Genomic DNA, 14,820 nt, shown 5'->3' with positions numbered 1-14,820 from the left:
TCCCTTGGGCGTCCATTCATATCTATCCTGTACCATTTCTCTTTCAAGTGTCTTATCTATTTTTAAATAAAAAATATTCAATGGTTAATTAAAGCCAAAACGAATGCTAACCATATCATATCCCTTTCCTGTGTTAATGAAATCTCTCCTTCGGGAATCCACTGTATTTTATCAAAAAAATAACATGGGTTAAACTTAAAAATCAGTCACATCAATAATTTAATATATGTTGCATAGTTTGAGATACATTATCTACCGTAATTTACCATCCCTAAGAACTGCGACTTATTTCTATTTCTAAATCATTTTAATGCTTATAAAATCACCTTTTCTATCATGTATTTTCCTGCCCTATTGGCTTAAACTGTGTCCTGTCCAAACCTCAAAAGACCATCTTCAAAACTAATAATTGTGGTTCTGAACTAATAATTATGTCCAAGAGCTATAAACTCCATTATAATTAATTTACCATAAAAACCAGTACCTCCCATGACCACAAATTCATATTCAAATGGCTCCCCCCTGATCAGACCACCTGAGAATGCCATGAAAACTGGAAAAAAGTTCCACCACCCCTTTACATTCGTGTTCCATACCATATTAGACATATTAAAGAACCCTTTATCTTTTAAAAATTTCACTTGTCTAATTCAAACTCAGAAAATAAAACTCCTAAAATTCCATATGTGAGTGTACCCCTTTAAGATATCTTGCCTCTGGGAACATGGAAATCCCCTTAACCCAAACGTTTACTACAAAAACAAAACCTAATAATTATGATAATACCCTCAAATCATTCGTTTTAAATTTATTCGATGTTTCATGTAACTCATTCAGTCTTTCTCCAAATTGTCTCCCCAAAATACTTTATACCCTGCCATTACACTCACACAACTGTGATAAACGTGCACTGTCCCTTTAAAATAAAACACTACCAGCCAGCCATACCCTATTGTAGACCTTTCATTGTTCTCCGTAATGAAAACAGATCATGTTTAGAATACGTTAACTTCTTGTTCGAATTCACTGGCGTTACCTAACCAAAAATCAATACCCGGGAAACAACCACAACTTTTTACGATTCAACTATTCTTACCTCCCTATCTTATAGCCAAGTATAGCCCAATGGAACGCCTAGCAATTCTGTTGCTAGCTGTAGCATCTTTTCAGACTATCCTGACGATATTCAGCTACTTTTTAAAAATGTATATGGAACTTTTAGCCACTTTTGAAAAGTGACTCAAAGCTATAATGCACGCATTTTCCCTGTAAATGACACAACCCATTTTCTCTGTCATAATTTGAGGAACGTTATTGTGTATTCAACGTAATGACGCAGCAAGTCAGCCTGCCTCTTGTCAAATATATATCCCCTATTCAGATTGAGTTCTGCTTTAAATTCTATCGAAAAAGTAAAACCAACCGAACTTCCCAACTTTCTATACCCCAAAATTTAAACGTACCATGTTCTTTGCTAAATTTATATCGTATGTCAGTCGATTCATAAAAAAATATATGATGGCACAAAACTTTATCGTATCTCTCCGTTATTCCTTAGAATTCATCAGGTTTAGGTAACTTTCTCTTCTATGATAAATTTGAATGAATTATTCTCTCAATTCAACCTAAACAACCTATTAAAAACGTTCAGTTCATATCTTATACAAACACTAGCGACCGTATTTTTCCAGGCAAAACGTATACATAGTTGAATTACAATAAAAAAATTCACATTTTATTCAAAAGAATTTACCGGGAAGCGAACTCATATCTCAAGTTTGGAAGGCAGCTATTTAACCACTGAACCACCAACACTATTTGAAATGACAGAAACCCCCCGCCAATGACCATATTATTATAATTTTCTGTAGTCGCAAACTCCGGCACCGAGAATTCCCAGAAAATAGTCCTAATTTAAACCCTTCCTGACTATTTTAGCAGTATCAGTTTCCATTCAGGGTTCATCATCGTCTTTGTCTGAGTCAGACTTTGGGCGCCTCTCTTCATTTCCCTTTGTACTCAGCTCTCTTCCTCGCCTCGGCTAACCATATCCTAGCTATATTTAGCCCCTCTGCCTGTTGTTTATCTGCCTTGTCTCCACTAACCCTATTTATTTGTTTAATCATTGATTCCAGTTTTTCTTTATTTAAACGTTCATCAAATTCGTACTTACTCCTCCATGTCTGGCTAAAATAGGTGTTCCTCTCATCTTCTTCCTGCATATATTTCTCATCTCCCGTTAATTTCGGGACCTCCTCTGAGGATTTACTACTCATGTTTAATAAATCCTTGCCGCTCCTAGTAGCTATGGAATTTATCACTATCTATGTGCATATATTTCTATGATCTATGTATGTGCTGTTTACCATTACCTAGTCACTATGGTTGTTCTACTGCCTGACTATGTGTGTGTCTCTTTAATGATTACAATCTATGTGTATGGATTTCTATTTGTGTTTTCTCCTTTTTGGAAACCTTATCAATAGCTTTGACTGTCGATCAGATTAGGCCAAGGCCTCCCTGTGTAGATAACCATTCTAGCCAGTCTGACGATATGTCAATTAGTTTCTACCAAGGAACAGACAGTCATTGTTCTAATTCTTGATTATAATTAGACACATTATATTCAGTACTAGGATTAAAATAAAATTCATACATCTATACACTAACATAATAGTATTCTGATTAGTCAGTCCTGATTTGAAATGTATACATAATTAGTCATTATTGATTAAAAAAAATCCCTTAACAAAGTCCTGCCTCTCCCATCTCCTCATTGGTTTATAGAAGCAGGTACTTATTTGCCATCTCCTCATTGGTTATACCCACGTGGGTGATTGAAGGACAAACTGTTTTGCCGGTTGTCGTGGTAATACTATGAAAGTATAGATGCCATCACCATATAAGATCAAAGATTTAAAAGTCTGGAAGGAGGAGAGATGACTAGAAACGATTTGGTTGGCTGTTCTATGTGTGGATTAATTGTTGGAGTATAGGACCTTGTGCATTTCAGGTAAAATAACAACTCAATGTTTATATCCCAGGACAAATTAGCTAGCAACAGCAAGCTAGCTAAATAGGACAAATTAGCTCGCAAGTGCAAGCTAACTAGCTAAATCGCCATACATGTTTAATGCTTTTCGACCTGTCCCCAAATTAATTTCATTGGTTCAGAATTTGTTTTGATATTTTAACCTGCGTGTGGTGATCGCGTTTGGTGTAGGGGGACAAAATAAATGTTTGCGCATGCGCGCAGCCGGTTTGGGTTACAGGCAGTATGTCCATTTATCATCTCCAATAAATGGCTTCAACCAGCCTTTGAATTCAGAGTTTGATTCCCACTCCTTTCTGTATTTTTGAGTGTACAGTTTAGACTGAGACATGATGAGCTAGCCAGCTAGATGTTTAACTTATGTCACAGAGAGGCACACACACAGTGGACAAGGTGAGTAAGTGACTGAGGCTATGTGAGTCAAATACAGTGATTTATCTTTGTGCAGTGATTTATTTTAGACAAAGAACATTTTACATTTACAACCTGCCCTGAATGTAAGCCAGGGCGGGATCAGCCAGCGGTGGCTTCCCGCATGCGCAAATCATTTGGTGAACATCTCCTGCTCTGACTGCAGCTGGGAGGGACTGCTGCGCGAGGACTGGGCCGCGTGTGAGTACTTTGGGAGTACTTTGGGAGTACTCTGGGACCAGGGTGGGGCCCACGGCAGCACCCGCTGCTTGTTCAGAAGAGTAAGAACGATACGTGCTTTCACGTCAGAGTCTCCATAAGTCTCCAATAACACCAGAAAAAGTTGCTAGATTTGTCGCAAGTCAATTAAAAAAAATAATTGTCACTAGAGGGGTCTGAATAGTCGCTAAATATAGTGACAAAGTTCCTAAATTGGCAACACTGGTGAACCAGGCGAGGCATTCATTAGAGAAACCAAGGCTGTTGAGTTGGCCGATAAGAATACGGTGATTGACAGAGTCGAAAGCCTTGGCCAGGTTGATGAAGGTCGGTAATAATCATTGTATGGGGAAGTTGTATCTAGTTTGAAGTTATGGGTCATTATGGTTGATAAAATAACATTTTAAAACACTAAATACAAATACCGGTGCAAATGAGTCATTGAATTTTTGAATGATTATGAACTCCACATAGCAATAAAAGAAAGCCATGTTGTAATTGCTTTCCCGTACACTAGATGGCAACCACACAGAAAGAACAAGCAAAGGATTTCCAGCAAAGAAGACGAAATTGGTGATTGGAATTGGTTGTTCAAAGCAGCAACGACGAAGTCCGCTGTCATCAATGGTATGTCACGGAGGTTCATATGAGTTGTGACTCCAACTTTAGACCGCAAAAGGTAAATTCTAGACATTTCTACATTTATTCCAATAAGCATATCGATATGTCTGTTTACCTCTCTTGAAGTTGTGCCTTCCTTTGCAACGTATGCTACACCTTTTTCCCAGTTGTGTTGCATGCTAACCGGCTAACGGGTAACTCCTGAGAACAGGTGTTGTGAGCGAAGACTCCTTCAAAACGAACGTTACTTTGTTCCACCTGATATGTTGCCGGTGTATTGTAATTTACAGTAAAACTGCACACAACCGAATGACTGCCTTTGGCCCCTAGTGTAATTTGGCATCATGCCTTTGCACGTTCACTGGCCTTACTTATCAAACTAGTTATTAGCTAGCAAATCAAACTTTATTTGTCACATGCGCCGAATACAACGTGTAGACCTTAACGTGAAATGCTTACTTTACAAGCCCTTAACGAACAGTGCAGTTCTAGAAGAGTTAAAAAAATATTGACCAAATAAACTAAAGTAAAAAATTATAAAAAGTAACACAAGATCATCTTCAAGCTAGCTGTATTTAGGCTATTGCTGTATCCAGCTACTGCTAGAACTGGATCCAGCTACTGCTCAACTGGATCAGAGTGAAAACTGTCACTGACTGTACAGAAAGTATTTGTTTCAAGAAAGTACATTTCTCTTGTCTCCGAGTCTCCAGACAGCAAACAGTTTGAAAGGGGCTGTCATTATGTCATCTTATCAGGGGCCACCACCCAGACCCAATCCTCCTTCTCCACTCAAGATTAGTGGGAGACATGGGCTACAACTCTCTGAGTCAGTTATCTGTTTGATGAGTGAGAGACACCGTCATATTGTTTTAGTAATGGGCCCTTGTAGCTAACTAAACTAAACTCTGTGGTGAAGGAAGTTTCTGATTATCTCCACCCACGGAGTTGAGCAGGGACCAGGCTTTGTGGAAGTCAGTCTCTGATTACATCGATTCACCCAAGGTCAATACTTTTAAAAAAATGTCAATTATGAAACACTTTCTGTGTACCTATGTTTGTCTTCTGTAGTTGTGTGCCTTTGTCCATGCTTTAACAAAACATTGGTCAAATACAACCATTTCAACTTTTCTATTGCTCAAAAACGTACATTACCCTGCCTAATCTGAGATTCAATTGGCACATTTTAGAGCAACACAAATGAGGAAATGGTCGGTGGTTGTATTTGACGAACGTTGTATTACAAAGTATGGATTTCAGCAAACAGGCACGCAACTACAGTGAGTGTTTCACAATTACAATTTTTAGAAGTATTGACCTTGAGCAAATCAATGTAGTCATAGCTTAATTCCACAAACCCTTGTCACTGCTTCACCCCGTGGGGAAGCTCATCTTCAAAAACACTTCATCATGGGGTCAAGTAGGCTTAGCCAGGCCTTTGATAGTTACTGGTCTGACAGTGTGCAGCTGTCCTTGTTTTCCCCCCACCTTAACCAAAGCCAAGCTTGGTCACTTCACTGAAGTTTCTATTAACATTACTTGGCTTGCTCAGTTGCTCTTAATGCCATTTACACATGGATGCTTGAGGGATTTGTGTGGTACAGAATAAACATTACAGCCCTGTTCTGTCCCATTGCACAGAGCTGGGCATCCTAGGGCTGAATGCAGAAGACGGTGGCTGTCCTGGGAGGGGGGATCGGGGGCCTGTCAGCCTGCTTCCACCTCAGCAAGAGCCACCAGGTCTCCAAGGTAAATATCATTACCACAACTATCTCCACATATGCTGCAGGTAGACTACATCTCTACTGTAAGTCCAAACATACTGTAATTAAGCTGTTATTACACTATTGAGATGCCCACTAGGCCCTGCACAGGTACACCATTAGATTAATATCTCTCCCTATCTGTCTGTGTAGATAGTGCTGCTGGAGGGGGATGGACGGTTCGGAGGCTGGCTAAGTTCAACTCGTAGGGAGGATGGAGCTGTGTTTGAACATGGACCCAGAGGGATACGACCTGCAGGAGCCGTGGGACGAAACACACTCAACATGGTGTGTGTGTGTGTGTGTGTGTGTGTGTGTGTGTGTGTGTGTGTGTGTGTGTGTGTGTGTGTGTGTGTGATAGTAGGTAGAAATCTAAGTCTGTTTTCTACAGGTGGAAGAGTTGGGGCTGGAGAGCGAGGTCCTCCCAGTCACCTATGATCACGTAGCCTCTAAGAACCGTTACCTCTATGTGGGAGGCCAGCTACACAAGATGCCTTCTGGCTTAGGGTAAGGGGGGTAAGGATGAATGATAAAATAGTACCACGTTAGACACAAACAGCTATGTTCATGCATTCACAACATGGTGAATTGAATCAACTGTAGGTAGTCTGTCTATCCAAGTCACCCTCTGCCTCCCTCCATCCAGTGGAGTAGTGCGTACAGTCCCTCCGTTCTCTCGTCCTCTGGTCCAGAGCGTACTGAAGGAGATACTGATCAGCAGAGGAAAGGAGGAGGATGAGTCTGTTCATTCCTTCGTGTCGAGAAGGCTGGGCACTGAGGTGAGATGGCATTAAAAACAATACCCTGCATGATGTCCACACAACTTCCACATCATTTCAGAGTGACAGTATTCTCCTCTTCTCTCTCTGCAGCTTGCAGACATTGCCATCGACAGCCTGTGCAGGGGAGTGTTTGCAGGGGACTGCAGGAAGCTGAGTGTGCGCTCTTGTCTCCCGCCACTCTACAACGCAGAGAAGGCCAGAGGTTCCATCATCCTGGGAATGTTGCTGGGCCCAGGTGAGAGAGTCTGCCACCACACCGAAGCTACATAGGAATTCTGAATCTTAAATGTCCCCATAATAGTCATATTGCTGACCTGTCTAATTGAGTAGATGAATAACAAGTGTGACTGTCCCCCCAGGCCCTGGACCAGACGTACCCCCCTCTACCCTGACCAAGAGGGCTGCTCAGGAGAACTGGGCCCAGTGGTCACTGAAGAGGGGCTTACAGAACCTTCCGGAAGCCCTGGAGGAGAGGATGAGGAATGGGGGACGTGTAGAGGTGCACAAAGACACCCCTGTGATGGGGCTAAGTACTAATGGCACCGGCTGGGAGGTGAGACTGCTGGACATCTGGGGGTTGGGACACATGTATGTGTACTGCCATTGCACTGGAGTTGTGGTATGTGTATTTTTAAGTTGTTCATTAAATCCAGTAAATGAATCAACTGATGTCTGTGCAATTGATTTTTTTAACACAGATTCAACTGGAGGACGGCACCATCAAAGCTGATCATATCATTGCTGCTCTACCAGCAAAAGGTAAATGAACTTTTACTAAACTTGATCACTGAGCCTAAATCTTTTAACTTCACACAGTGATTCTTAAATTCAGTCCCTGCCGTTCTGCCTCTGGACCTGGAAGCCTTTGGTCTTCAGTTGTGCTTGTGTGTGTTGTTTTAGCTCTGGCCTCAGCACTTCTCACTGCTGCACAGCCCCTGTCACAGCAGCTACGTGAGATCGCCACAGTAACCGTTGCCGTGGTAAACCTGGAGTACGAGGGTTCCGTCCTGCCTGTCACGGTGAGAACAATGAAGCAATGTTTTTTTGAAGATTCTTTATTTTCTATGGATATGCATGTGTATCTAATGTGAGTGGGTTTTTTTGTGTGGCCTCAGGGCTTTGGCCACCTGGTGCCATCCTCAGAAGACAGAGGTCTCCTAGGGGTGGTCTATGACTCTGTGCCCTTCCCCCAGCACAACCGCACTGGAGGACCCACCACCAGACTAACAGTAAGAGACACACAATATATATGTACTATATTCTCTCTCTCATACACAAACAATTACATAATGTTTGTGTTATAGGCCGTGCAAGAATGCTTTCCTATGTTAATAATGCACAGCATGGCAGGGACCAACCTTCCATGTATAAACTACAGTAGAACCCATCAAGATATACAGTGTTCCGCTCAGCGTAAATTATACATGCTTTAGACAACAGGATGAAAGATCTCCAAGTCACTTACAAACACAGTCCAGCCTCAGTCAGGCTTATGGGGTCATGTCACAAGCAGGTGGTGGTGGTAGGAGTTTTCTGTTTGGAATACCCTGGTGTGGAAGACGTATAACTAACTGCAAATAGCCTCTGGTGACTTGACTTCTACAACAAATGTCACTCCATTATTGATGTTCCTCCTCGCTGCTTTAAGACATTATTTGTTTACTGGGCAGATGCCTGTTTCTCTAGACATGTATGCAAACAGACAAGCTGCTGCCAAGGCAAATACGGTGCAGCCATCCGTGGGACTACGTCTCAGTAGCCCTGAACTAGGCTGTTGTGGAATGTAAACTCAGCAAAAAAAAGAAACTTCCTCTCACTGTCAACTGTGTTTATTTTCAGCAAACGTAACATGTGTAAATATTTGTATGAACATAACAAGATTCAACAACTGAGACACAAACTGAACAAGTTCCACAGGCACGTGACTAACAGAAATTGAATAATGTGTCCCTGAACAAAGGGGGGGTCAAAATCAAAAGTAACATTCAGTATCTGGTGTGGCCACCAGCTGCATTAAGTACTGCAGTGCATCTCCTCATAGACAGCACCAGATTTGCCAGTTATTGCTGTGAGATGTTCCCTCACTCTTCCACCAAGGCACCTGCAAGTTCCCGGACATTTCTGGGGGAAATGGCCCTAGCCCTCACCCTCCGATCCAACAGGTCCCAGACATGCTTAATGGGATTGAAATCCGGGCTCTTTGTTGGCCATGGCAAATCATACACAGAAGAGCAGTATGGCTGGTGGCATTGTCATGCTGGAGGGTCATGTCAGGATGAGCCTGCAGGAAGGGTACCATATGAGGGAGGAGGATGCCCGCAGGTGTGATTTTCGGATGTATCGATCCTATGCAGGTGTTACACGTGGTCTGCCTGTAGCGCTGTCTTAGGCGTCTCACAGTACAGATATTGCAATTTATTGTCCTGGCCACATCTGCAGTCCTCATGCCTCCTTGCAGCATGCCTAAGGCACGCTCACACAGATGAGCAGGGACCCTGGGCATCTTTCTTTTGGTGTTTTTCAGAGTCAGTAGAAAGGCCTCTTCAGTTTTCATAACTGTGACCTTAATTGCCTACTGTCTGTAAGCTGTTACTGTCTTAACGACTGTTCCACAGGTGCATGTTTATTAAATGTTTATGGTTCATTGAAAAAACATGGGAAACAGTGTTTAAACCGTTTACAATGAAGATCTGTGAAGTTATTTGGATTTTACGAATTATCTTTGAAAGACAGGGTCCTGAAAAAGGGACGTTTCCTTTTTTTTTTAATGAGTTTTGTTCTATTTCTTCAGCAACGGTCTTATATGTCCTTTAGGACAAAGGATGTTTGATGATTAATTTATTATTTAACTGGCTGGCTGGCAGACAGACAGTTCTCTAAATCAGGGTTTCCTAAACTCAGTCATGGTGCCTCCCCTGGGTGTACGCTTTGGTTTTTGCCCTAGCAGTACACAGCTGATAAAAAAAAAATCAAGCTTTGATTATTTGAATCCGCTGTGTAGTGCTAGGGCAACAACCAAAATGTTGGACAGAGTTTGGGAAACCCTGCTCTAAATGGTTGGTGTCATGGCCTTACTGTGTACTGTCTGTGTTCCCTAGGTGATGATGGGCGGGGCCTGGTTCCAGGAAGTGTTTGGGAATTCAGAGGAAGTGACCGAGCAGCTCCTCCTGGACAGGGCCACCCAGGCGGTGACATCACACCTGGGCGTTACCTCACGACCCATCTGGAGCGTTGTTGCACTGCTCAAGGTAAGACGTTTGAGCGAACTGTTTCACATGTCTTCATTTGTGTTTCAAGAGACTTGAATGAAAAGCCTCTTCTTGTTCAATTTCATTCTTTAACCACTGTGTCAACAGAGGTCCTCATTGGGCCCTGTATTCAGTTAATATTCAAACCAACCAATGATGTATTCAGTTGAGCTCCACTATGTCATAACTTATCAATGTCCCAGGGGAGCAAGACTGGAGAAAACAGATCAACAAGCCTGTTGATGATCACTATCTCACCGGATGGATGGCTCCTCTGTTTCTGTATTGGTCTTTCTCCCCATTATTCCCTCTATGGAACTGGATAGGCAAGATGGAGAGAGGCACTGGGATGTTAGATCCTCTTCCCCTTTTCCTACACACATCTTCTCAGACACACACTACCCTAAGTCAGCTACATCAGTATTCATAGTGCTGCATCTCCCGGTTTCTAGCTCAAATCATGATGTTTCCCTTGCACCATGTCATTCCCCCTGTTGTATGCTCAGACGTTCTTGTCATTTATTTCATCAGCACCAACAAATAATTTTCCATTTGTGTTATCTCTGCGCTCCCATGTCAACCAACAACCAGGCAGCAGAGATAGCATGAAGTTTTGAGCAAGACAAATAGTTCAATTTGAATGGTATGGTCTGCATAGATAGACGACGCGATAATCACTTCCGAACTGACACTGTAGGGGAACAAATGTCCTATTTTTTTCTTTTCTTTTTTACATTTGTTGACAGGATGGATTCATCATTCAGTGCTATCTTCCATAAATGTGATCTGAGTGCCTGCTTTCCTGTCCAGTCACTCTTAGTTTTAACGTCCTCCACCATTTGTAGGCTGGTTCCAGGTCTGTATGTGCTTAGCCAACTCCTTGGCATTACGATGATGGTTAAGCGATGGCTTTAGCTCATACAGGTCTGGGATCAGGACAGCTAAATAATTGTCTTAATATGCAATTCATCTCCTTTAGGACTGCATTCCTCAATATTACCTTGGACACTGGAAACGACTTGGTAAGACGGGGACAGTCTTCATTTAATAGATTTGACTTTTTCTATTGTGTGTTCTGTCTTATCTCTGTGCCCTGTACTGAAAAAAATGTATAATTTTTATAATATGCCTATCTACCGTGTATCTGTTGAATTGGGCTTGATTTTTCTATCAACAGAAAATATGAGACAATGCATCAGAGACCACAATCTACCACTTAGTCTGGCTGGGTCCTCTTATGATGGCGTCTCGGTCAATGATGTCATCTTCAGTGGACAGACGGCAGCAGAGGGCCTTGTGGGAAAAGTCTAACCAGACGTTCAGGTTCCCAACCATGGATATACGCTTATATTGTGAAAGAGATCTTGTTTTTTTCCCTCATCGCATTGCGTTCTACATTTAGTTTTGCTTTTACACAACTGTATCACAACCGGCCATGATTGGGAGTCCCATAGGGCGGTGCCCAATTGGCCCAGCGTGGTCCAGATTTGGCCGGTGTAGGGCGTCATTGTAAATAAGAATTTGTTCTTAACTGACTTGCCAAGTTAAATACAAATACTAATAAAAATGTACATACAATTTACTAGTCACCCTCTGCATTTAAGCCCTCTGCAAAGGGATGTCATTTTTTGCGCAATATTCCTAATTTATAAGCAGCATATTTATGAAGTTTTCCATTTCTATCTCATTTGGACAAATTACAGATTGGTCCTCTAGAGATGATTCTATGTCCTTCTGTAGCTCAGTTGGTAAGAGCATGGCGCTTGTAACGCCAGGGTAGTGGGTTCGTTTCCCGGGACCACCCATACGTAGAATGTATGCACACATGACTGTAAGTCGCTTTGGATAAAAGCGTCTGCTAAATGGCATTTATTATTATTATATTATGTCTGAGACCTCACCACTAGCCTGGAAACCACGGGTAACCCACAGAACAGTTCTCATTCTAATAAAATATTGTTTTTGAACTCAAGGGCTGGATGAAAGTCATATGTCGTCACTATGTAAAATGGAACCACAATCTGAACTGTTTTAGGATGATTTGTCCCCGTAACCTTACTTCAAGGATTTAATTTTCTAGGCAGTAGTTCAAAATGTAGAGTAACATTTTACATTCAGGATGAGATTTCATATTTTAGTTATGGTGCCTTTTTGCTAACAGAAATCACCACCCCTTCATGAATGTACAGGCATATTTTATGTGGGAGACATGTTAAAGATGTGATAATCAGTGGTGTGTATAACCCTACTCCAACTGTCCTTTCCAGCCATCCATGTTTTACCCTATCCTCTCTGTGAATATAGCAGACAAAAATATATTATTATTATAAACGGTAAACGAACCACACAGACTGATGTGGTGATCTCAATCTGGTGATCTATCATGTATTTGGAATCTAATTACGATATTGGAAACTTTAATTTATAGAGTGCATGTACAGTGGCAAGGGGATGGCTTGATAATGTATTTTTATACACAACTTTATTATTTTGAGAATGTTGCAGAGCAATAAATATGATGCTTTATCTTGTCTGTCATGGACTGTCTCATTGAAGGACAAATTGTCTGTAAAAAAAGTGTTTGGCCTGCATCATGTCCTTTTCAACTGACCGTTAATACCAATATGTTTTACTACCCAATGCCCATAGCCAGGGTCCGAGGAAAGATCCTGCAGAGTAACCGCTTTACAACAGTGAGCTGATGACAGATTTAGGCCACAAGTCACTTCCCTCTGATCTGCTTCACTGAATGAAATAAAACAACTTGAGACCTTGAAAGTCAGTCGCATAAACGAGAGATCGCTTTTCTCTCTGCTGCCTCTCCTTAGATATCTTGCGGTCAGTTTAGACGCCAAATTTAGGGCGAGTCGAAATGAATATAAATGTTGAGCGGCCCTGGCACGGTTAAGAGCTTTGCTTGACATACAAATTGGTTTCATGTAACCACTCAACGCTGGAGCAGACTTCCTCGTTGGTTTGGAGTCGAATTCAGGCATAACAGCGGCCTCTCACAGAAGTCCTCCACCTGCGAATCCGAGACTATTATTTTTTTCAGTTGTGGGTGTGGTAGCGAAGCAACCTTTATTTGCATGCAATTAACAGGTATTAATATTCATTACAATTCCTATCGAAAGTGGAATAACTGCTCTGGCGCACTGCATGAAAAAGGTGTGCTTCACCAGCACCCCACCAAAAGAGTGGCAGAGGCTGCAGAACTATAGTCAAAAATCAGACAGGGCGCACTAAATGGTTTCAGACGGCACGCATGCAGCATTCTAAACAATGGCGGCTGGCCGTCGGGAGCACCGGGACATTTCCCGGTGGCATGAGGGTCGTTTTGGCTTGCCGTGAATAGTCAACTTGACCAGCGATAATATAGCAAACAGGAATGAATTGACGGCGAATCCACGCATCAGGCTCGTCTCTCGCTGCAGTGTCCCCGCGCCCAAAATGACATCGCGTCTCTCCGCGACGCACATAACAACCGTCTACCTGCTTCTCTACGGATAACATTTTAGACAAGTCGCATGGTGAAATGGACGGTCGGAAAAGGAAAGGTGGAGTAGAGAGGCAGAAAAAAAAGAGAAAGGCCCTTGACGCAGATAAATGCTGCAAAATAATCTAAATGTTAGGTCAGTCAAAAACACTAGCTAAAACACACACACTGATACCTAGCATGGCTAGCTAAGTAGCCTATCTAATAATAGTGACACAACGGCCGGTAGGCTGAACAGTTTGCGCGTCTTACGTGTTCGTGGAGGAATTATATCATAGCAATGAGTGCAACATTACAATCATAATGTAACGACCCTGGGTTTATAAGCGCGGATATCGACTCTGCCACACGAGCATGTTTTTGGGGCACAGTCGATAACTCGCAGTACTTCGGGCTAGAAGGTCGAGTGTTCGAGGCCTGCTCCCTGTCTGTTTTATTACAATAATATGGCATTGAATGCAATAAGTTTCAACTAGTAAAAAAAATAGTAAACCTAGACTATGGACTTGCCAGCATTCAGTCATGACTCGTGCCACATAAGCTAGGGAAAGTGCACGTACACTGTACAGCGAACCAGGCTACACTAACCTAACCAGAATACATCCCTGAACCTAACACAGTAGCCTGTGTGATACAGCACAGACAAAGATCATTAGTACCAGCATTACAAGTTACTACAATAATATGCAGCTCTGGGAAAAACTAAGAGACCACTCATAATTTTTTCCCGAGCTGTATTAATGTAGCCTACTGATACACTAATGATAGTGAGTATGATAATAAAGTATTTTCTTTGTAAAGGTGGAGAAGGAAGCAGCAGCACTAAAGCTTCACGTGCTCCTGCAGAACTGGAGGTGGTGGTCAGTTCAGAGTCATACTCAGAGCAGGAACCTTCAGGCACAACTTAAGAGCACAAACCTTTTATTTTTATTTCACCTTTATTTAAGCAGGTAAGATAGTTGAGAACAAGTTCTCATTTCCGACTGCGACCTAGCCAAGATAAAGCAAAGCAGTGTGACATAAACAACAATGGAATAAACAAGCGTACAGTCAATAACACAATAGGGGAAAAAAGAAAGTCTATATCCAGTGTGTGCAAATGGCGTGAGGAGGTAAGGCAATATATAGGCCATAGTAGCGAAGTAATTACAGTTTAGCAAATTAACACTGGAGTGATAGATGAGCAGATGATGATGTGCAAGTAGAAATACTGGTGTGCAAAAGAGCA

General features: G+C 42.0%; 1 protein-coding gene across 4 annotated transcripts; it reads left to right on the top strand.

Moving 5' to 3' along the window:
- The first annotated feature begins 4,209 nt into the window (after positions 1–4,209).
- LOC118374538 (protoporphyrinogen oxidase-like) lies at positions 4,210–12,622 on the top strand. Of its 4 annotated transcripts, XR_008088017.1 has the most exons (14): positions 4,210–4,361; positions 5,945–6,052; positions 6,220–6,354; positions 6,458–6,573; positions 6,713–6,845; positions 6,939–7,083; positions 7,208–7,401; positions 7,547–7,607; positions 7,749–7,867; positions 7,964–8,077; positions 9,947–10,096; positions 10,843–10,952; positions 11,076–11,118; positions 11,274–11,351. XR_008088017.1 is itself a non-coding variant. In XM_052489905.1 (13 exons), exons 2-13 carry the CDS (start codon positions 5,966–5,968, stop codon positions 11,405–11,407), a joined length of 1,431 nt encoding a protein of 476 aa, XP_052345865.1. In that variant the 5' UTR covers positions 4,210–4,361; positions 5,945–5,965; the 3' UTR covers positions 11,408–12,622. The 4 variants fall into 4 exon arrangements, 3 of the variants coding, with proteins under 3 accessions (XP_052345865.1, XP_052345867.1, XP_052345866.1); XM_052489905.1 differs by lacking the exon at positions 10,843–10,952 and having other exon boundaries at positions 11,274–12,622; XM_052489907.1 differs by lacking the exons at positions 6,458–6,573; positions 10,843–10,952 and having other exon boundaries at positions 6,759–6,845; positions 11,274–12,622.
- Positions 12,623–14,820: the final 2,198 nt, after the last annotated feature.

The sequence above is a fragment of the Oncorhynchus keta genome, chromosome 31, assembly GCF_023373465.1.
Source record: "Oncorhynchus keta strain PuntledgeMale-10-30-2019 chromosome 31, Oket_V2, whole genome shotgun sequence".
NCBI lineage: Eukaryota > Metazoa > Chordata > Actinopteri > Salmoniformes > Salmonidae > Oncorhynchus > Oncorhynchus keta.
Note: the sequence above shows the minus strand (reverse complement) of the source record. Positions and strands in the feature narration are given on the sequence as shown.